This window comes from Lissotriton helveticus, chromosome 1_1, assembly GCF_964261635.1.
Source record: "Lissotriton helveticus chromosome 1_1, aLisHel1.1, whole genome shotgun sequence".
Classification (NCBI taxonomy): Eukaryota; Metazoa; Chordata; class Amphibia; order Caudata; family Salamandridae; genus Lissotriton; species Lissotriton helveticus.
In genome coordinates, this window is record NC_136057.1 from 608,183,456 (window position 1) to 608,207,493 (window position 24,038).

General features: G+C 44.5%; 1 protein-coding gene across 1 annotated transcript in view; it reads right to left on the reverse strand.

Annotated features, from left to right (window-relative positions):
- The window catches only part of TM7SF3 (transmembrane 7 superfamily member 3), a 220,703-nt gene that overhangs the window by 31,797 nt on the left and 164,868 nt on the right, over positions 1-24,038 (reverse strand). Inside the window, exon 8 of the mRNA XM_078674122.1 lies at positions 13,539-13,619. Within this exon, the coding sequence (XP_078530248.1) occupies positions 13,539-13,619 (81 nt within the window). The remainder of the gene's footprint in view (positions 1-13,538; positions 13,620-24,038) is intronic.

Genomic DNA, 24,038 nt, shown 5'->3' on the forward strand with positions numbered 1-24,038 from the left:
TTTAGTATAAGACCACAAGCAAAATGACAGTGCTAATTTAACACCAATTGGTGAAAGAGACCGAAAAGAGGCTTGCACATTCATCTCTAAATTTGCGGTAATGTCACAGTAACTGGTTGTGTTCAAACCACTACCAAATGATGGTATAATATTACACATTCTGTAAATGACTTCATTAGCAGGGTAGTGCTCATTTTTACCAAATAGCAATGAAGCACAGCTTCAATGCACATAAACAGCAGCATGTAGTCCTGGAGGTGCTTAGACTGATACACAAAAAACATTCTTCTACTGCTTTAAAGAGAAGGTTTCCTATGCTGCTTGCCACTTTTAAGGGCTTTACAACAATGCCCCTGGTATGACCTAGTACCTCCTTTCCAGAGATCACAATACCAAGGATGTTGATAACTGCAGGGAGGGAGGTGGCAACAGAAATAACAGGGACCACAAGTGGGACCATGATGGTTGCCTTAGAAATGAGGAACTATCAGGGGGATCCGAAGGATAATGTTACTTACCCAGTAAGCATCTGTTCTTGGCATGTAGAGCGGTAGATTCACATGCTTTGCATACTCCTGCCATCTAGTGTTGGGTCTGAATGTTTGCAAGTTATTTTTCTTCAAAGAAGTCTTTCCAGTCCTGAGGTAGGTGACTCCCCCATTCGGTGATAGTGCGTATAGGCATCGACTCCATTGTTAGATTATTTTCCCGCAGACGGTGAGAATGGAGTTAGTAAGTAAAGAATAGAGATGTCCATGCGTATGTATATAGAGTAAAAGAGAGGATTGCAACCAGTACATGTACCCGGGGAGGCAGGTGGGCGCATGTGAATCTACAGCTCTACTTGCCAACAACAGATGCTTACTGGGTAAGTAACATTATCCGTTCGAGGGATGTGAGCTGTAGATCACATGCTTTGCATAGATAATACAGCAATATTCTCGCAAAGCGGTGGCTAACCTATAGCTGTTGGAGTTGTCTCAAATAGTGTTCTAAGTACTGCGTGGCCCACATTAGCTTGTTGTCTCACTAACACATCTACACAATAGTGTTTGGTGAATGTGTGTGGTGTAGACCATGTTGCTGCTTTACAAATGTCAATTATGGGGATGTTTCCTAAGAAAGCCATAGTAGCCCCCATTTTGCGAGTGGAATGTGCTCTAGGGGGTATTGTTAAAGTTCTTTTCTTTTGCATAACAAGTTTGAATGCTTTTAACAATCCATCTGGCAATACCCAACTTGGATATGGGATTGCCTGTGTGTTGGTGGTGCAAAAGCGGCGAAAAATTGTTTAGTCTTACGAAATGAATTTGTTCTTTCAATGTAATATAAAAGGCCTCTTCTGACATCTAAGGTGTGTACAGCTCGTCCGGGCGCAGAATCAAGTTGAGGAAAGAATACTAGTAATTCAACTGACTGATTGATGTGAAAGGCAGAAGTGGGGTTGGTACAAAGAACAACTTTATCTCTGTGAAGTTGGAAAAAGGGTTCTTTAGTTAGTTAGTGTCTGTAGGTCACCCATTCTCCTCAGTGAAGTGATTCCAATGAGGAAATCAGTTTTCCAAGAGAGAGAAACAGTGTCTCACATTTATGCATGGGTTCAAAAGGTGGCCCATTAATCTTGTGAGGACTATGTTAAGATTCCACATTGGAGCAGGTGGAAGTCTTGGTGGTATGACTCTGGAGTCCTTCCATGAAAGCTTTGATTACTGGCACTCTAAAAAGCGATACATTTTGACTATTCTGCAGATATGCAGTCGCATAGAAGCGTAAGCTAATCCTGACTACTGCAAGTGTAACGGGTAACAAATGATATTTTGTATGGAAGCATCAAGAGGATGGATGTTGTTGTTATTGCAATAGCAAACAAAAAGTTTCCATCTGGCTGCAGAACAGGCTCTTGTAGTAGGCCTTCTGGCCTCTCTAATAATGTTCATACAGTCTGGTGGGAGATTTAGATAACCAAGCTCTATTACTTCAGGAACCAGATGGCAAGGTTCAGTTATTTGGGATCTGGGTGTCTGATTTCTCCATGGCTCTGTGTGAGGAGACTGGCTGTGAGGTGCAGCTTTTGATGTGGAACCAGACAGCTCCAACAGGGTTGTGAACCAAGGATGATGAGCCCCTGTGGGAGCTACAAGGAGGAGTGTGAGGGATGTTTACCTGAGTTTCCAAACCACTAATGGAATGAGTGGGAGAGGTGGAAAAGCGTAGGCAAATATCCCTGACCCGTTCATCCACAGTACATTGCCTTTGGAGAGCAGGTGTGGGTACCTGGAGACAAAGTTTGGGCATTTTGCATTTTAGTGTGTGGCAAACCGATCTATGTGAGGGACTCTCCAACTTTGAAAGTATGGGAAGAGCACCCGAGGGTGGAGTTCCCATTCGTGTATTTGCACTCTGTTGCTGAGGAGATTGGCAATCTGATTGTTTACTCCTGGGAGGTGTTCAGTTAGGAGATAGATGCTGTGGTAAATGGCCCACCTCCAAAAGTCTTGAGCCAAGTGTGACAGTTGGAGAGAGTGTATCCCCCCTGCTTTTTTATGTAATACATAGCTGTCATGTTGTCGGTACGAAATAGGACAGCTTTGTCAACCAGGTGAGTCTGAAATGCTTTGAGCGCTAGAAAGACTGCTAGCAGCTCTAGATGGTTTATGTGAAGAGATTTTTGCTGTTGGTTCCACAGGCCTTGCACTGTATGGTGCTGAAAATGAGCTCCCCTGCCAGTGAGGGACGCGTCCGCTGTTAGCATTGCCTGTGGAACTGGGTCTATGAAGGGCCGTCCTTTTGATAAATGTTCTGTGTTCCATCACTGCAGAGAGCGATAAGTACGGCTGTTTACCTCACTAGATTGGTTAAAAGACCCTGCGATTGGTTCTACTGACTCGCTAAGCATTCCTGTAGGGGACGCATGTGAAGCCTGGCATGAGGAACGATGATGCAAGGTGCCATCCTACCCAGTAGTTGCATATACACTCGAGCTGGAAGCAAGTGATTGGATTGAAACGGAAGAACTAGAGCCTGAATGTTGCGAATTCTGGCTGTGGTGGGAAATGCAAGAGCCTTTTGAGTATCTAAAGTGGCTCCTAGGTAGTTTTGAGTGTTGGAAGTTTGGAGATGTGAGTTCCACACATTGACTGTGAACCCCAGTTGGTGTAGTAATTGTATTGTCCTGTGAGTGTGTTGGAGACTGGCTTTGATAAGTAGGGGAAGACATGAATGTGTTGTCTCCTCAGGTGAGCAGCGACTACAGCCAGACACTTTGTAAAGACTCTGGGAGCAGTGGTGACTCTGAACGGGAGTACCTTGAACTGGTAATGTTGGCCCGCTACCACAAATCTGAGATATTTGCGATGAGCGCGATGTATTGGAAAATGTGTGTAGGCGTCTTTTAAGACTAGCGTAGACAGAAAGTTGCCCTGTTGCAGAAGTGGGTGCACTTGTTAAATGTTACCATATGAAAATGGTCTGACTGTATGTAAAGATTTAGTTCTCAGAGGTCTAAGATTGGTCTGAGAGAACCGTCCTTTTTAGGTATGAGAAAATAGGAGTATACGCCGGACCGTGATATGGTAGTGGTAAGGGCTCTATAACCCCTGTTAGAAGGAGAGACTGAACCTATTTGAGGAGGTGTAAGTGATCTGGTGATAGTTTGTGTGACCGTAGAGGAATGTTTGGAGGATTGTTGGTGAACTCCTGGCAATAACCAGAATAGATAATTTCCAGTACTCATTTGTCTGTAGTTATGGACTGCCAGATGGGTAGGAAATATGAAATAACGCCATGACAGGTGTTAAATGGTCAGGGGGGGCGGGAGGGAGGAGTGTAGGGAAGTCACTGTTTGGTATTGGAGGGGAGGCGCGTGTATTGGAGCCTCTACCTTTGCCATTGTTGCCTCTGTAACCCCCTCTGAAGTAACCCTTAGAGGCAGAGGGTTGATAGTTTCCTTTATACATGGTGGTGGTACTATCTGAGGAGGTATTCTTGGACCCTCTGCGGTAGAAGGAGCGCAGAAAGGAACCACCTCCTGGTGTGAATTGAAGGGCTCCCCTAGATTTGGCCACTTCTGTGTCCTTTTTCATTTTTTCAAATGAGGAATTTACCACAGGGCCAAAGAGGTGTTGCTTGTCGAATGGTGTGTTCAGGATGGAAGTCTGAACCTCTGGTTTGAATGCTGAAATACGTAACCAGGCATGCATTCTTAAAAGGACGCTGGTGTTGACAGCTCTAGCAGCAGTGTCTGCAGCATCTAGGGCACACCTGGTAGAATTATTGGAAATGAGCTGTCCTTCTCACACTAGTTCTTACACTTTGTACTTGTGCTCATCAGGTAGAAATTGGAGCAACTGCTCCATTTCATCCCAATGCGCCCTGTCGTACCTAGCTAACATAGCTTGTGTATTGGAGATGCCAGAAGTTCGCAGCCTGTGAGGCTACCCTTTTCCCTGAAGCGTCTAGCAGCATAGATTCTTTGTCTGGGGGTGGGGCATCTCCTGTTTGTGAATTGGCCATTTTGCGTGCGTTGGAAACTACCAAGGAATCTAATGGTAACTGCCCGCTTATGTATCCTGGATGTGATGGTGCCAGCTTATACTTCTGGTCTACCCTAGGGGTGAGGATACGTGCTTTGACCGGTCATTAAAAATATCATCTACATGCCTGATCATACCCTTGAGCATGGGGAGTGTGTGCGAGGACTTGTGTGTCTCAAAAAGGAAATATTCTTCTAGGGATTCCTTATGCAGCTGAACCCCATGGTAGATAGCAGCTCTACCCAAAAGTTCTATGTATCCTACACTGTTGTCCGGTGAAGAGGCTTGGTAGGGTACAGATAAGGATCATTCCCTGGAGGGAATTTGTGTTCTAGTCTGTCCAGGGGTCTGCGGGTATTGGCTCATTGTCCCCAGCCCCATCCTCATCCCATCATCCTGATCTTCAGGTGTATGTGGTGGTGAGTGCTCAGGTGAAATTAGTAATTGATAAAACTGAAGAGAAGGAGGTGATGGAAGGGGAGGAGAAGAAGGATTAGTACCAACATTTTTCCTTTTTAAAGGAATGTAGTAGACCTTTTCTGTCTCAGGTTTGCGTTTAATTATCACTTTTGTGGTGATATGTCCAGTAGTTGGGTAGATATATAGCTCCCTTAGTTTCGCATCCAGTTTGGAAGGCAGAGCATCAAAATGTTGTTCTTTAGATGGAATCGGCACATCCCCTTGTATCGGTGCTTAAAGTTTCGGTGCCAGTGTTTTGGATGCCGCGGTTTTAGATGCAGAGTATTTCGGATTCAAACTTGTTTTCGGCATCGAAGGGTGTGGGCGGAGCATGACTGACGCAGATCATGAATATTTTGGCTCGGTGCCTATTTTTGACCGGCTCTGTTTGGAGCCAGAAGGCTTTTGTTTCGGTGCCGAGCCAGAGGGCCGGGCATCAGAAACATATCCTCGTTCCAGACCTTGGCCCAAAGGTGGGGGTTGGGCCGGAGCCTTATTCTTGGGCCGAGGTGGACTTTGGGGCAAGAGAGGATCTGTAGTCACGGTACACCGCCCTTGCGGGATGTCTTCGCCCCCCTCGGAGCCGGAGATGGAGATGGGGTCCTGTTCCTCTACGGCTCCCATGGCATCTCAGTCTTCTTGTTCTGAATCTTCTCCAAACAGGTTGGGAATGGAACTTGCGTGTTGGCTCTGCATGTTCCGACATCGAGCCAGATGGTCGAGAAGCGTTTTCTTCGATCAGAAAGCCTTACACATGTCGCAGTCCTGTTCGCTGTGCTCCAGAAACAAGCACAGGTTGCACACTTCGTGTGAGTCGGTGCGTGGAAACTTTGCGCGGTACAGAGGGCAGAATTTAAATGGAGTCTGTTCCATCGACTGCAAGGGGGACTGACGCGTGTAGGCCCAAAGACCTTCCACGAGCTACCAGATCGAAAGAGGGTTTTTTCAGTAAACACGATACGCTGAGAATGGGATTACACAATCAAAAACAATACCGTTGAGGGAGAGTGTCTTGCACACCGAAGGACACCAGAGAAACGGTGTCAATCCGGAGCGCAGCAATTCACGTCCGAACCCGATGGCAGAAAAAAATCATTCTAACAATGGAGTCGATGCCCATGCACACTATCACCGAAAGGAGGAGTAACCTACCTTGTGACTGGAAAGACTTCTTAGAAGAAAAACAACTTGCAAACCTCGGGACCCAAAACTAGATGACAGGAGTATGCAAAGCATGTGATCTACAGCTCACATGCCTCGATCGTTTGATTTCAGATTCTCCCCAGTATTTGACCCTAAGGCTCTTAATACTTTCAGCGGGCAGAGTGTTTGATTGAGCTTTAGAGGATAGTAAGGACATTTTAAGGTTTAGGAAAGGGTAGCATTAATGGGTAATAAGGGGCTTTTAGGGTAGTGTTAGGGAGTAGTAAGATCTTTTTAGGGGTTAGGGAAGGGCAGAGTGAAGGGGTAAGGGTTTTTAGGGTGTAGAGATGGGTACCGTTTAGGGGTAGCAATGTGTTTTTAGGGTTCAAGGGAGGGCAGCGTTAAGGGGTTTTTAGGGCTCGGAGATGGGTAGCATTAGGGGGCAGTAGGATTCAGGAAAGGGGCGCATTAATGAGTAGTAAGAGGTTTTTTGGGTTTAGGGATAGGTAGCATTAAGGAGAAGTAAGGTGTTTGTAGGGTTCAAGAACAGTCATGGTTAAGGATTTTTAGGGTTTATACAAGTGAGGTATTAAGGGGCAGTAAAGGGTGTTAAGCTTCAGGGAAAGGTAATGTTAAAGAGTAGTAAGTGTTTTTCAGGGTTTGAGAATTAGTAGTAATAAGGTTTTTAAGGGTCAGGGAAGAGAATCATTAAGGACCAATGTTTTTTTTTTGGGATTTAGGGATGGTTAGCAAGGGTATATAAGGGTGTTTATGATTCAGAGATCGGTAGCTGTATGGGTTTGATGGGTTCAAGGAAGGGTGGAGTTAAGAGGTAGTAAAGGTTATTGGTTCAGAGAAGGGAAGCTGTAAGGGTTTGTAAGAGTTTTTTAGAATTCAGGAAAGCATCAAGGGAAAGTAAGGATTTTTTTTTTTTTTTTTTTTTTTTTAGAGTTCAGGAATGGGTGGCGTTAAGCAGTTTAAGGTTTTTAAGGTTCAGGAAACCGTATGTTTAATTGGTAGCAAGTAGTTTCTAGGACCGTATTAACGGGTAGTAAGGGGTATTTAGACTTCAAGGAAAAATACCATTAGGGGATAGTTAAGGTTCAGAGATGGGTAGCATTAAAGGACAGTACGGAGTGACATGGTTCAGAGATGGGTAGCATTGAGGAATAGCAAGGTGTTTGTAGGGTTTGGGGAAGGATAGCATAAAGGGGTTTGTATGGTTTAAGAAAGGTAGCATTAAGTGGTAGTAACAGGTTTTTGGGGTTCCAAGAAAGGTAGTGTTAACGGGTAGTAACGCTTTCCAGGTCCGGGAAAGGTAGTCTTAAGAGGTAGTATGGGGTTTTTAGGATTTGGGGAAGGATGGCTGTAGGGGGTAGTAAGGGGTTTTAGAATTCAGGGAAGGTTAATTTAAGATTACAATGTAGAAGTAAATATTTTAATGTATCAACATATTTTCTCGGAAGTAAATTAAATATAATATTAATAACGCAATGTTTAAGAATGAATATTACATTAAAATGAATATTTAAATTTACTTTTGGGAGTAGAGTAGCATAAAAAAGCCTCTCCAGCCCATTGGAACAAGTTGCTTACCTTCAACAACTTTTTCTGTTGGATACTTCATTTAACGGCAGATTCCTCACCCAATGAATATTCCCCCACATGTCAGAGTGGATCTGGAAACTCAAAAGCAGTACTCCTGTGTGCCAGTAGGTGGTATTGCATAGCTCAGCATCGATGTAGTCCCACTCCAGAAGTGATGAGTGGGGCGGCACCTCAGGCAGAGTCCATCTGCAAATTTGCTTGACTAGCGTGCAAATCTGTAGTCTGAGACCTTTTGGATGGATAGGAGTCCATTTCACAGAATGGGTAGTATGGTGAGCAATCTGCGGTTAGATAAGAGTAGCCACCAGAAAATTAGTGTAAGTGACTTATTCTTCTGATGGATACGTCTAACTACAGATCCCTCACCTTGTGAATAGATACCTCCCTAAGTGGTAGGTCTGTGGAATGGTTCATACCAAAAAGTTATGCAGGACTGAACGAGGAAAATGCCAATCCAGACAGATAAGACTGTTAAGACAATTGTGCTTCTTGAACATGTGCACCCATGCTCACATAGCTTCAACTAACAACCATCAGCCTAACAGGAGTCCAGAGCTTCACTCTAGATGGAATGAGTTTCCAACAGAGAAACTACTTGGGAACTCTAGAGCGCAAAAACGTTGACATTGCACTTTCTTGGCAGTGGCAAAAAGATTGAGGCAGAATTCTTCCCACAGCTGGAAAACATCCTGTCACAGCCGGGGGCAACTGCCTTTCGTGATCTGCTATGCATTGGTGACAGAGTTCATCCACCTTGGCATTTAGAGATCTTGCCAGGTGATTCACAACCAGAAAAATGCACTGGCAAGTCAGTCACTTCCAGGGGTGCAGAGCCTCCTGTGGTACCACATGGCAGTGGCTTTGTGTGAGAGTACCTGCACCAGCCTTCCTTTGATTGATGGCAAGGTGGTCTTCAACCAGACTCCTTTTACCTCTCTAGTCCAGAAGTGATGCATCCGTGACATCAACTAAGAGTGGGGTAACAAGAGGGGTCTGCCAGTAGCCCAATTGCGGTCTAGCGACCACCACTGCAGATCTTTTGCAGTCTTTTCCGAAATCTGGATGGAAACCGATAAGACTGCACTGGTGCTTTGTCCACCGGGACATTAAGGCCCCTGCAGAGCCCATAAGTGCCATATGGTGTGGTCATCTAGCAGGACACAGGAGCCCTATAATCTCACCAGCCTTAACGCCATCCATACTGAGATCCAGTACAGATGCTGAAACACCAGGATCATACCTGAATGTCCTGGACCCTCAGCTTTGAAGGGATGGCACGAAACACCATCTCCAGAATGGCTCGGATGAACGGGAGCACCAGCGAAGATGTACACTGCTGTATTGGACACTGACAACAGAGGAAGCGACTTTGGATTTTGAACAGGTCATACCATCTACCTTGAACACAGTAGCGCCTGGTTTACCACAGCACTAAAAACTGAGAAACTGTCCAACAGGGCGGCAGAACGTCTCTGGAGAAAAACAAAAACAGCCAGTGACCGAATTAAATTTAAAAAAGTCACCGCTTCTATCTAAATAATATCAAAAAGGCAAACAAGCTGTATTTAAAGCTGTATTTAACAGGGAGGATCGAGAAGAGTTATACAAAATCTTGAAAGAGTTTACAAACCCTGAAGCCATCCAATTCTCCATTGTCCCTATACAAGATTGGGTCGACAAAATATCTTTCTTCTTCGACGATAAAATAAAAGTTATTTACAGATCCTTTCCTCAAGAAAAAAATACTGATACACAGCTAGTTAGGAGTAGCCATCTATCGATACCTCTGCTGACTAAATTTAAATTAGTAACTTGCAAACAGGTATCAGAAGTCATTGTCAAGATTAAATTTGGTTCCCCTACAGACCCCCTCCCTCCCCGGATCTTTAGGAAATTATCACTCCAGTTGATACCGAGGTTAACAGATTTTTTATCTCTCTCTGGACCAAGCAGCTATACCTGGAAGCTGAAAGAAAGCGCAAAGTATGACCCATTCTCAAGAAGCCTACCATAGATGCCAGCGAACCAGGTAACTACCGCCCCATCTCGCTGCTGCCTTATTTCGAGAAAGCCCTCGCAGCCCTGGTAAATAAACAACTAACTAGTCATCTAGAAAGTCACAAACTCCTCGACTCTTCTCAATCAGGGTTTTGAGTGGCACATAGTTCCGAAACGGCGGTAGTTGAAATGGTAGATAACATCAGGCGTGCCTTGGATAAAAAGGAATCAGCTATCCTGGTTCTTTTGGACTTGTCAGCCACCTTTGACACCATCTCCCATGACATTTTGCCACACCGGCTTTGGGAAATGGGGGTCCAAAGGAAGGCCTTGGACTGGTTCAATAAGTATCTAAAGGACCCAATAACTCCAATACCTGTGTAACCTTTGTAACAATGTAACCTGTAACTATCATCTGATACTCATGTAAAGCGCTCCGATAGCTCCGGGTTTAGCCAGCGCTATATAAAACCTTTAAAATAAAACAATCAGAGTTCCTCAGGGGTCTATCTTGAGCCCTATGCTCTTTAATCTTTATATCACCCCCTTGGCCAAGATAATTAGGTCTTACGGTTTCGAGGCAGTATCGTATGCCGATGATACACAGTTGCTGGTCACCTTTGGCCCAGACCCCGCAGATACAATGATCTGGTTTAAAAACTGTATGACTCACATTTGACTGCTGGATGGGGCAAAACAGATTACAGTTGAATAACGGCAAAACAGAGATCATTCTGTTCGGCAGGGCCGAAGATCATTGGTCTAGTGACTGGTGAGCCCAAACACTGGGCCCCTGTCCATCCCCAAAACAAACCATCTGCAACTTGGGTATCACCATCGACATCAAGCTTTCCATGAGAGCACGTGAACTGTGTATTAGGCACCTGCTATGGCATTCTACGGAAATTACGGAAAATCTTCAAGTGGCTACCAATTGAAACTCGGAAGCCACTTGTGCAGGGCCTAATCGTCAGTCGCATGGATTATGGAAATGCTTTACTGGCCTCTATAAACGAAGACCTCTTCTCCAAACAACAGACGCTGCACAACACCGCAGTCAGATTAATCTTGAACCTACCTTCCAGATCGCCGTCCTGTCCCAACTTAAAAACTCTTCATTGGCTTCCAATTAGGATGAGAGGACAATACAAAATGTTGTGCCTCACACACAAGAGCATCTATGACACAGGCCCTGGCTATCTAGGAAAAAAAAACTGAAAAAATACCAGCCTGCCAAAACTCTGAGATCCAGTTCTAAACTTCTCTTAACTCCTTTGCGGGTTCGCACTGTGCGAAGTGGAGGCCGCTCCTTTTCTTACCTCACACCCCCCCCCCCATCTCTGGAATGAGCTTCCATCATACATCTCATCTATTCCAGATAACCAGCGCTTTTGCAGAGAACTAAAAACATGTCTGTTCCCTAAATGATACACGATAGAACCTTGGTGTGTCGATTTGTCTGCAAGCGCCCTGAGACCGAACGGTGATTTGTGCGCTATACAAGACTCTTTGACTTAAGTCAGGTGTCGACTGCATGGTAAGAGCCACCTTCAACAGCTGGTCGTCTTGATAGGGGAAGGCTGAACAACAAACCTCTGAAGGTGTGCTGCGACCACCGCCATCACTTTTATGAAAACCTGAGTGGCACTGATGAGACAAGAAGGGACCAGCGCAAACTGAGAATGCTCCTAGCCCACTGTGAACAGGGGATAACGCATGTGGGTCAGATGGACATTAACATGAAAATAAGCATCCTGCAGGGCCAATGCTACCATTCAGTCTCCAGGGTCTAGGATGCAGAGTGGACAGAACCAGGGCCATTGTGAGCACCTTAAATTTGTCCTTCTGCTGGAAGGTGTTGAGAAGGTGAAGATCTAAAATAGGATGGCTTCTGTCCTTTGGCACACATAAGTAGAAGGAATAGCACCTAGTTCCTATTCTGCGACTGGGACCTTCTTGAGCGTTCTTTTGGACAAAAGGGCCTGCACTTCCTGCTGCAAAAATGGTTAAGTGCTCCTCAGTCAGCCGAGCTGATGGGGGTAGAAGGTGCTATGGGTTAGAAAGAAATGAGAGGGCATAGCCCTATTTGACAAATTGGAGGACTTACGCATCCAAAATGATGTCTCACCACCCCTAAAGAAAATAACTGATCCTGACTCCTAAAGGGTGGGTGTGTGCTGAAAAGGGGACACTAAAGTTGTTTTGCAGTTGTGGTCTCCAAAGAGGAAAGGGGAGTGAAATGCGCGTTGTCCCCAATACCACTAACACAGCCTCTGCAATGAAATGGCTGACAAGGTTGTTGTGCTGGCAGTGGGGTCTTCTACTTGGGATACTGGACGCTCCTGTTATAACCATATAAAGAGAAACTGTTGAGGAAATTACATGTTAGAGACAGGGAGTCCCACAGAACATTCTGTGGTCTAACTTTCCTTAATAATTCTAGGGCAGAGATGCTTTCTCACCAAAGAGGTGAGACGTTAAATGGCATGTCCATAAATTATGTCTGGACATCCCCAGAGAAGCCGTAGACTTTATCTATATGCGGCACAGAAGCACCACACTTGTGCCCATTGCTACGCCCAAGCAATCATTTGTATTTAGGAAAGACCAAATAACAAATTTTGCTGCATCCCACCTGGCCTGTATGATTTGGATGCCCACAGGTCCTGCAGAACTGCCAACTGTATTTGACCAACCTGATCCTATAGCAACCCAGCAGGCAGCTGACATTGACTGAGCACAGAGCAAGGCTAGCAGAAGAGAACATGAGTTTGCCAAGAGTATCTCCAAAGTTGATGATGGAAGAGGCTGGGAATGCAATACAGCAACATATTTCTCCTGACTGCCCTCCTCTGATTTGTGCTACTGTCAGAGAGGAACAAACACCATAATTATCTAATTATCTAGAAGACATAGCATTGCAGTGGCTTGTGCTGACCTATCACAATAGATTGTCTTGATAAAAAGCTCTGGCTCGTACAACTTAAGACAAATGATAACAGCTCTTAGAGGGTAAACAGATTCTGTGGAAGCACACAGGTTCTGCCCAATGCAACATGAAGTCCTGTTCTCCAGTATATGGGCAGCGCCAGGCCCCTCTGTAGTTTTAGGCTAAACACATAAGGTCTAGGTCGGCAGACAGCTGTGCTGTGAAGCCAGACCTTAAACAGGTCATAGAACAACACATCCAGGAGTGATTAGTCAAAGGACATGTGATACCAGTCAGTCAAATGGCATGCAATGTTACTTCTGCTACCCCTGGCATTTTAGTGAACGGACATTAGCGTCAACTCATTAACTTAACATGCTATTTCACTTTCAGATCGATGAGTTCAAGTCAATCTATCTGATCATCTTAAAATATGAAAACTGACAGGGTGCAATATGTTTACCTTTGAATTAGGGGCAAAATATAAGACTTGTTACATGATCAATACCCAATATCTTTGGCAGCCTTATGTGCAGACAGCTTGCTTCAGTTTACTGGATGTTTCTGGGAAATGGGTATTTTCCATCTTGAGAAGTCAGACAGGATGGTTAGATGAGATTCAGCTACAGCAACCACAGGTGAACTCACAAGAGAACAGTTGAGGTGCAAGCAAAATAGTAATAAAAAAAGGTGGGAAGAAGCATTTAGGTTTGCCAAGAAGCCTGGCAATAATTGCTCCTCGTCTTCTTTCTGAATAGACTATCCTTGTAAGACCTTTAGGTTAATAAGAGGCCTTTCTAAAAGTGGCATGGTTAAAACTTTCAGATTGAATCACAGGGTTTACTTTTGTAACAAGAAAACAGTCTTACCATCATAATCAAGTCTAGTTACTCTGCTAATGAGTACAAAGAACAGGAATCCAGCAATGATGAAGCCCATGAAGAAAAATTCTGAAAAACACCAAAATAAAAATCAGCCACAAATATTATGCTTATTTTGCAATAACAAACAATTGCATTCCATGAAAACAAAAACATACTAAACATAACAGATTAAATCCAGGTTATTTGGATGCATCACTTACTACATCAGAGATCTTTCTCAAGAAGACTCCTATGTAGTGAGATGCAATGTGCTACTTCGAGCATAGGCATCATTAGTAATCATATTCTGGCAAGGGCATTTGAATATGTCTCTTCTTTTTTTGTAAAGACTAATGGACTAGAACTGGGTCCAGTTAATTGATGAGGCTATCTACCTGGGGATAGTTACAATTTTACAAGCATGATGGCTTCTTATGCAATTGACTTATAAACTGCAGGCATAATAAAGAACAACTGTTGCATCCTTAGTACGATGTATGGGGACACTGAAGTGCTCTTTTGGACTAGGTCTCTGTTTCCATTGCTGGTTGGCTAAATTCCGTTGGTTATGGGGACTACTTTCTGGATAAAAAACTACACATACAAGACGGTCGACGTCATCTGGTAGTCCAGACTGACATCTCGCGAGACTTCGCCAGTAAATAAAAAGCCCTATGCCGATCAAACCAGTTGGTTGTTATCACGCTCGGTTGATTATAATCAAGCTTACACTTTCCAGTTAGTGCACTGTATTTTAGGGTGTATTTGCTGTATTTGCTGGGTGACAACTATTTACGGCATACCATCCATAGAACTACACGTACACGACGGATGACGTCATTTGGTAGTCCCGCTTCGACTTCTCGCGGGACTACGCTATTACACTGTTTTGAAATATCCTTGGAATACATTCCGGTAGTATCTACACCGATCATGGTGCGAAGCTGATACCGATCTCTGCAGTGTAATATTACTATTCGAGAAGTGTCATTGCAGGTTAGACGACCTGATAGCATTTCGACATCGATGCTGTCAGGCCCGCCCACTTCCGGTTTTCTGCAGTACTTGTTCCACCACACACGACCGTGTTTTGCCTCCCACTGAGCTCAGATGAGCGAAAAGGGGTCGCGACGGACAGGTCAGTTCACAGAAGCAAAAGGTTCATTAACCATGACTGTATTGGGCAGCAACAGCATTCTTGTCTGTCTAAACAGCATTCAGATGATAGTGGGAGCCTCCCCTTCTCTCTTAAGGGTTAGGGACCTTACTACTCAATACTGGCAGTTATACTGAGAGAGGCACAGAGGTTATTAGGGGGGGGGGGGATCAAGAGCCTGGTCAGTCCCGGTTTTCTCTGAAACTTTTTAACTGTCCTCCAAGAGGTTGGGATTTAGTGAGGGTGTGCACAGTCGTAGAGTTTAGGATAGTACAAATTAGTTTTCCTACTTCTTCTTCACTTACACCCCCTCCTTGCCTTTTGTAGAGCGGGACCTCCTTTTCCTGAGCTAGGTTCCAGGAGAGGTGAGGCACACTCCCTGTACAATATGGGTGAGTACAATGGGATGTTTGAAATCACTGTTAGGATGTGAGTTATGGTTTTACTTCCTCCTTTATGATTCAATTCTATGTTGTTTGTTCCACACAGATGTACGACACGCCCAGTTGATACAGAGGAGCATTTATCTTAAATTTGCACACCGATATCCTTTTTGCACTTTTGTAAGACAGTAGCGAGTATTTAGAACTGTGGCCCTGACGATAGCCCTTGGTACTAGTCCAGTTGGGTTGAAACATGTTTGCCTTTTGAGAAGCAGTTATTTGGTTCAAACTGCCTCACTTGCTTGGTTTTAATGAGGGAGAGGACAATGGCGATTAAAGTTTTCTCTTATTGTTTCTCTATCCTGTTTTAATCTACACCACTTTTTTCTTTCGCACTGCACTAATTCCCATCTAGATCAGAGCTCTGTGGTCGTCACAGTGATTGAGGGTTTGACCCCGATGAGTCTGTGGCCTGGTATGGTCTTAATGATCAAGAGACACACCAGCCAGATCCGGATGACCAAATGATAAAAATTTGATCTACACAATATGTTGATGGAAATCCTCTCTCTGGATGGGTCTATTCAAACAATCACAGTGGATCATAGATCTGTGAGGTTGTATTTCCATTTTAGGTACTAAGCTAGTTCTAGTACTCAATACACTTGCTCACTTATATAGGAGCAGAGTGTCCGTAGGGATTACTATATAGCTCCCTTCTAGACCCCCCAGGTTGCGTTTTGTGTTAAGATCATTAGTAATCAGCCAGACACTTCCAGCTGTACTCATTCGCCCTTGCATTCAAGGATACTGCAAGGTGGATCACTATCAGGGAAACATACGGACGCTGCAGCCAACTCTAGAGGCCCAGAAGCTCTTGGTGCAGGCCCCAGTACCCCACTCTCCCCTGCTTATTGCAATACCATATGGCGGTGGTGTTGTCCATGAAAACCTGCAGCAGCCTCCCCTTAATGAGTGACCGAAAGGTCTTCAATGCTAGATGAATGACCCACAAATTGGTAAGAGCTAGTATTTCATTGGGGACCAGAGTTCTCTAATCTCTACCTCTCCCAGATGACCTCCCAAACCCAGCAGTAATGTATCCATCATCCCAGTCAGCTCAGGGTGGGGAAGGGAAGAGTGTTCTATGCCAGTCCAATTACTATTGAGGAGCTACCACTGCAGATAGCGGTGTGCAGTTTCCTCCAAAAATCGAAATGGCATTGGACATGTTTCTTGGTGATGGACCCATTGGAACTTCAGACTCCACTGCAGAGCCCGCATAGACCACATGGCAGAGTTGCTATGAGGCTAAAAGGTATAGCGGCACTCAAAGGCCCAGGAATGAGGCTGAAACATCAGGATCATAGCCTGAATGTTCCAGACTTGTTGCAACAGAGTAAAGGCCTGAAATGAACCTTGTACAGAATAGCTGTAATGTGCCGCTCACGGAGTGCTGCTGCTGTCCCCAGGCAGCGAGGGCAGGCAGGTCGTCGTGGGATCCTGCGCTTTGCTAGCGCACATTCACCTCGTGTTTGTTGCTTGAAGGGGAAAGGACCTGGGGTGATTTAGAAGCCGAGGGACTGCGAGGTCCAGCAGGCTCTCTGCCTACCCAGCTGCTGCCTCTTCCCTCGGAGTTCCCGCCCCCACGCCAGCAGTGATATAATTTCGATCCTAATCACGCGACGCGGTACGCGGGCGGGACATAGCCCGGGGCGAAGCCCGGGCTAAGGGTGGGCCCTCTACGGCCCTCAAAGGCCGGGACGGGCCACCCCCTTTGGCAGTCGCACTGTTGGCTTACTATAAAGAAGGCATAGACCCCCTATAAACTATCTGTTTCCATATTGGTGGACTTTCTATTTCATCGTCTTTTTATATCCCTTTTATCACTATGACCTCCAAGGGGGACCATTTAATTGGCGCTGCAGATACTGGCCAAATGTCCTCCCTGCTCGACGACTTAAACTTTTTATGTAAATCCAACTATGTTGTATTGGAAACTCCCCCTCTGCCCAAAAACGATAGCACCCTTCCTGACAAGCCTACACCCCTAGATTCCCCAATACCTTCTATTCAAACCTGTGGCCCGAACACTAAAAGTAGTGATCCCCCCCAGGTTCCATCTCTGAAAAGGAAATACAACGGGGTTAATCAAGGTGGTAACAATTCCAAATTCCAGAAATCGTGCCCAAGTCCTCCCATTGTTAAACCATTAATGATTCCACCGATTGTTGAGTATTCAGAGGTCATACCATCTCCTCCCCTCTTGCACATATTACCCCTCATCGAGAAACTGGTTAGCTCATTGATAGCTCCGTTGTTAGATAAAATTACCATGTTAGGGGATAGGCTCACTGGATTAGAGAAAGCCATCAAGTCAAACTCGTTGGCTGGCAAACGTAGTGACACACCCAACCGCCCTAAGTCACCTCCCACGCATCTTGGACACAAACCAATTGTCCAGGATAAAGGGCGTCAAATTCCACCCACTGCCCTTAGTGCAGCAGGGCAAAAAACACCTAAATACCCCGCTAAATTTTCTCTTCCCCAGTTGACTGCACTGCGAGTAGCCCACAATAAAGCCAATTTTATTCATTTACCACCAGAAGCGGCCCCGTATGTGTGCATCCTTGCGGGTGTACCTGCCCTCCCACTTGGAAAAATGGAGAGTCAACACGACTTCGCTAATAAAACTAAATTTTGGCTGTCAAAAAATAGGCCATTGCCTCGTAATTTATATGGAGTAATAAGGAGTGTCAGAAGGGTGGCCTGGTTGGGTTCCCTTCCCAAAGATGTTGTCGGGGACTTGGTGCTTGTGAGATTTAGAGACAGAAATATTGTCCCTTACCTGAAAACCTGGCCGCCTCAAGTAAGAGACGGCCCAATATCCACATGGGACTTGCATGATTTCTACCCCAAATTCCCGTGTTTTCCTCCCCCTCCGATACCATATCCTATATGGCAGGACTCAAAATGTATTAATTTTCTTTTTTTTCTGGGAAATATCTGGCCATATAACAAAAGACTAAACATGAACTCCTAAGACTATATATGAACTCTTCTGATACTGTCTCAACCTCGGAGTGGGAAAATATTTGAGGTTACTTTAATGTATTGTAAATCCTGAACAGGGAAATATGTATGTAATTTTATTTTATGACAATGTATGTGTTTTATATCAGTGTATACTTTTATGACTCCTTTGTGGATTCGAATAAAGTTATTTGACTTAGCTGTAATAAAAAAGCCTCTGCAAATGAGTCGGGTGCAACTTCGGCTTGTTGACAGTGAAACAAACTACAGTCAGGACCTTCACTGTCATCTGGAGGTGGTCTAGGATTGACTGTAAAAGCTAGTCTTTAACAGCCAGTTGATGAGGAAGGGAGAATCACCAGAATCCCAGAATTCTGCAGAGGAGTAGCAAGTGCCGCCATCACTTTTGTGAACATCAGAGTAACTAGTGTGGCTGAATGGAAGCATGGTGAACTGAAAATGCTCCTGGTCTACTATGAACCGCAGGCAACATCTGTGGGACTGCAGGGCAAATATATGAAAATACACATCCTGCACGTCCAAGAACACCATCCAGTCACTTAATCCAGGGAAGACAGAATCTGGGTCAGAGAGCATTTTGAATGTGTCCTTTAGCAAGGCATTCAGCAGGGGCATAGCATAGGGAGTGAGATTGGAGGGGTGAATCTCAAATTCCCCAACTAAAACAACAATAGGCCACAAGGTGAATGGGTGCGATGACCAAGGTTTGGGATGGACTGTTCCCATGAAGAGCAGTACTGATTTGTATTTCATAAGGCTCTGGGACTGATTTAGAGCTTGGCAGACAGGGTACTTTGTCACAATTGACTCCCAAACTCAAAGTCCACCTGATTTTGAGCCGGGTGGACCGCAAGTTTTACACTGATTAAGTAAAGGTTACACTATCCGTGTAAATCTTCTGATGGCCCACCGGACGGAATGGGATTAGTCAGAGGTAAACCTCCTGACCACCCACTCTGTTTGGCTGTTTAGAGTGGATAATTTTGAATGTATTATTATTTTTTTTTAACTGTCCATCACCATCTTTAATTTTATTAAAAGCTGAGAAATAAAAATGGAGTGGATGGAGGAGTAATCTCAGTCAATAGCTATCTGCAGCTAATGGGTAAGTCACTTGCAACATTGTTACTTCTACAAGTTTGAAGTTGAGATATTACAATAGCATCTTTATTCTGCACAACTGAGGAACTTAGACTCATGGACATTGAAAACAATATCAATCTGACCTATTAATTCACGTTTAGGGCTCTCCAGTACCTCCTTGCCTTTGTGTGTACAGTAATCTCTGAAGGAAGCAAATTGCTCAACTAGTTACCTTTTTATTGGTGGATTGTGCATGGACTCAATACTGTGTTCGCTTACCACACACTAAGTACACCACTGTACCCATATTGAGAAAAAATAAACGATTGGAGTAAAACAATTCTCCCCATAAATAACTGATATCTGCTTTCATAAATATAAAACATGAAAGTCAGATCTCAACATGAGATGAATTCTGTGTAATTCGGATTTATAAAGTGCACTTAAACATGAAGGTCACATGGCCTGAAGATCAAACATTACCATAGGCATTAGAAAATTGTGCAGACTGCATTATAGACGGTACTGCTTGATTTTGTACTTACTGTAGTCTCTCTATTTGCTGTTTGGATATACCTAAACAATCTAATTGAGTCTACGGTGGCTGCACATCCATGGTCGTGGCATCATCGGACAGCACAGAAAAACAGGTTTCAGAGATTTAAGGCTGTAGAAGGAAGAGGAAATCACTGAGGACCCAGAGCATCCAATTTGAGAGATGAATGACTAAGTAAAGGGGCAGTAACAGGAGATCTAGCTGGGCTGTAGACAACCCCATAAGCTATAATCAAGTCTCACACTAATATCCACACACTAGGTAAAACAATACAAGATTGTTAGGAGCACTTCCAATGCCTGGTATAAAATGCTCCTACAGGGGTAAACAAATCTGGCTTAGTAGGTCTACCAATTTAAAAATAAACTAATCCTAGTATAGATTGTATCTCAAGGTGCAGGAGTTAAAAGTAATCGGATGAAATGTCTCAAGCTCCACTGCTGATATGCTTCTCTTTTCTCCATGTTAGATCTCAGTCACCGGCATCCCTCGACTGCAGCCAGTCGTTACAAAGGTACTGTGGGTTCAGGTCCATTCAGATTCAATGGTCTTGACTGGATATTGTTTCCCATTGATGTTAAAATGGAATGGGAAATTAAATCCTCAATGATCTATAATAATTTAATTGTGCTGATGTGAGGTATGTTTAACCCCTACATCGAGTAGGAGTATGAGTGACCACAACATCCTGAAAAATCGAGATGTGGTCTACTTAATACTATATGGTATTAATTTTTCCTGTAGCAATGACGATAACCTCTTTGATCTGGAAATAATTGACCCTTTTGGCATAACAAGTGCTAATTGTTTCTTTTGTTAAAGGGTGGAATACACTCTGTGTACGGTTCTATATTAGTTCAAAGTTCTCTGAAGTTTCAAGACTCTTGCTAAACAGGTTTTTAAAAAGAATACCTCCATTGCATAAATGATTGCAGCTGGAGGAATTCTCACCTTTGTCTACATGTGCATTAAATGTTATTGCTCCTCAAGCAATGTTGTTATATATGGTGCACCATATTGTCATGGTTTTGCTCTGTACACAAATCTTTCAGGTTATGAACTTTCTGCTGGAAACATATCTAACTCTAGATTCTTCAACTTTTGAATCTCTCCAGGGGCAAGGCTGGATCTGGAAAACTCAGCAATGGCTCCTGCGTGGCAATACATGGTGGCTTCAGTCACGACTCTGTCTCACCTCTTGATGACAGAGCTGGATACCACCTGTGCGATAGGACATCAGTTCCTCTACAGGAACTTTCCAAACCCCTTGTTAAGGAACGGACAGTGAGTGAACTCCTGCTTGGAATCGTATTACCTATGAAAAGTTCATCCCATAGGGAGGTGGGTGGAATGTGAGGAATCTGCAGTTCTAGTATTAAGCAGACGTGTTCTTCTGTCGGATATAGAGGGCAGATTAATCACACAAATGCAGTACCATTTCACAGGTGGTGGATCTTAAGAGTCGATTTTACTCAGTAGCCCTGCAGGACCGAGCGGGCAAAATGACCCACCCTGTGGATCTGAGAGTTGATGCAGACGATGAAGATCTGGATAGACACTCATGTAGCAACTTTGCAGAAGCCAGTAGCAGCCTTTGACCCAGCAGAACGAGCCGGCATGTCCCCTGGAGGTTCATTTTGGGCCAACCCACAGCACAGCTTAATCCAAAGGACACAATCTTGACAAGGTCTGTTTCTGTACAGCCAGCCCAGTTTTTTGCTTCAGTAAATCCAGCAAAAAGGTGATTGCCCAAATGGTGCTACTAAGTACTTTCAAGTTAGAAACTAAGGGCCTGCTTAAGATCTAACCAACAAAGCCTCTACTCCTACGATGAGGCATATGGGAGAGAGAAGGCTGCAGGGAGCATTCAAGACAGTCCTAAATGAAAGTGAATCACCACTTTCAGGAGAAACAGATCCAGATTGCAAAACACCACCTTCTATGCAACTGTGCATTGGTTCAAAGAGAGCACATTTCAGAAATGTAAGAAACACATTAAGATTCCACTGCTGCATAATAAATAAAGCCGGGGAAACATAAAAGAGAGGCCCTAACAGAAACACATCCCAAAGGGTTAATTGAACAAAGAGGGCTGATCAGGCACACAAAGAATAGTCGATAGGGCTGATGAGTAATCCTTTATAGAACCAACAGCAAAGCCTTTCCGAGCTAGAGATAAAATTAACAGACGAGCATCTGACCGCTTTGCCTCCAGTTCCTTCCAATAGCCAAAAAATTTCAACCAACGGTCAGATCAAATGGAATTGGTGAGCCTGCAGCAAGCAGCCATAATAACATCCACAACTTACAATTGGTAATCAGAGCCCCTCAGTTGATTCAGTTCAAACAACATGCATGGTGGTACAGGTTGTAAAGCTTCAGATACAAAACCCTGCCACGTTGGGACAGCAGGTCCTCCATCGAGGGAGGAGAGGGGATAGGCATATGCTCAGATCCAGCAGGTCTGTATACTAGACTCACTGATGCTAGTCTGGGAATATCAGGATGAGCTGTGCTCAGTCCCTCTTGTCCTTTTGCAGGAGCCGCAGAATCAGTGGCAGAAGTGGGAATGTGTAAAGGAATCTGGAAGCCCCATCAAAAGTTGAAAGTATCCCCTAGAGAGCTTTGAGAAGGGGATTTCAAGATGCAAAAGACTGGACACTAAGAGCCCTTTGTTGGTGAGTAGGTTTGAGGGTCGGGTGGCATTTGCACGGTTGGGCCGGACCTAGAAGTCCATGTGGTATGGTGAATGCCCCACTCTGATCTGTACAGCTGCCAGAGAAAGACAACACGGATTGGCTAGTTATCCAAGATACTTTGTTAGCATTCCAGTGCCTTGTTTGTGCCTTTGAAAGTAGACAGCTGGATAGATGGAGGGAATGATGACAGATGTGGATGGCGGGCCCTTTTTGTAGAGGCACACAGCTTCTACTCAACTAAAACATGACACGTACTCCTGGCTCTATGGTAAAAGGAAGGCATTTTATTTTAATTAATAGTTTATTATACATTTTTGCAATATTGGTGCTTTTTAGACAAAGATGGTAGACTTTCTTTATGTAAATTAATAAGCTAACCTGTTGATAACGCCAATAGGCCGGCTTTTTTGATATTTTGGTTTTGTGGCTCTTTTACAAAGTCAGTAAGTCTGCATCAGTACTGCCAGGACCACGATACAATCCGCATGCTACACATGCCAGAAGGCCGTATGCTGCGAGAGGTAGGGCACCTGTAGTAGGTTGGGCGAAGGGCATGGCCTTTGGGCCCGCACCCCAACGCAGCAATGCACAGCTGAAGTTAGTGCACAGCATGGGGCTGCTTTCTTGCGCAGGGTGCACACGGTCTGGCAGGGGGTTGGGTGCAGGACCTGGCTGCAGGCCAGGCCCCACATCCCCAACCGCCATGCCTCCACCTTTGACTCTCCAATGCACTACTCTGTCTCAACCTAACCTGCTCCCACTCTGACTCATCCCAAACCTCATTCTACTACTACGAGCTCCCTTTTTAAGTTCTTCCCTCATGTATCCCTTCTTTGACTTATCTCAAACCTCATTTTACAATGTTTCCCTAATCCCTTTCTGGAGACTCTTCCCTCCAGCTCTCTTTTTACTTACCCCAAACCTCCTTTTACTACTATGATCTCCCAATAATACTTGCTAGACTCTTCCCTCTTCTATCCTTCCATTATCCTATTCCATCCAACAAACAGATTTGCATCACCACCACTCAAATTCACTCCTATTTATACTAATCCACTCCCTTTTGGGTTCCTGAGAACTGTGCTACTTGCCGAAAAGCACTTTGATGCCTCGTCAGGGATAGTAAATGCTATATAAATAAAATGTCAATACCTCCAGAAACAGGGGACATTTCTGATCAGCAAGGCAACATCTGCAGAGATCATCTGCTTTGACTTTCAGGGGACCGCCAGTTGATTGACTATTAGAAAAGTTCCAAAAGAATCTAGCCAACTACACAGCCTGAGAACTACCAGATAGACGGCACAGGACCACACTCCACTCTGCTTTTGGCAGTACCACAATGCAGTCATGTTGTTCAAAAGGCCCTGAACAGACCTGGCCTTTATGGAAAGCAGAAAGGACCAGGATTATGGTGCACAGCGCTAGCACATTAATGTGATGGCACAGCTCCATTGAGTCTAAAGAGCTATGATCTCCACTTCTCCCACGTAACTTCCTCAATCCAAAGTGGACACGTAGTCACTACCGTGAGGTCCAGATGAGGCATGGAGAATGGCATACCCCCATCATGTT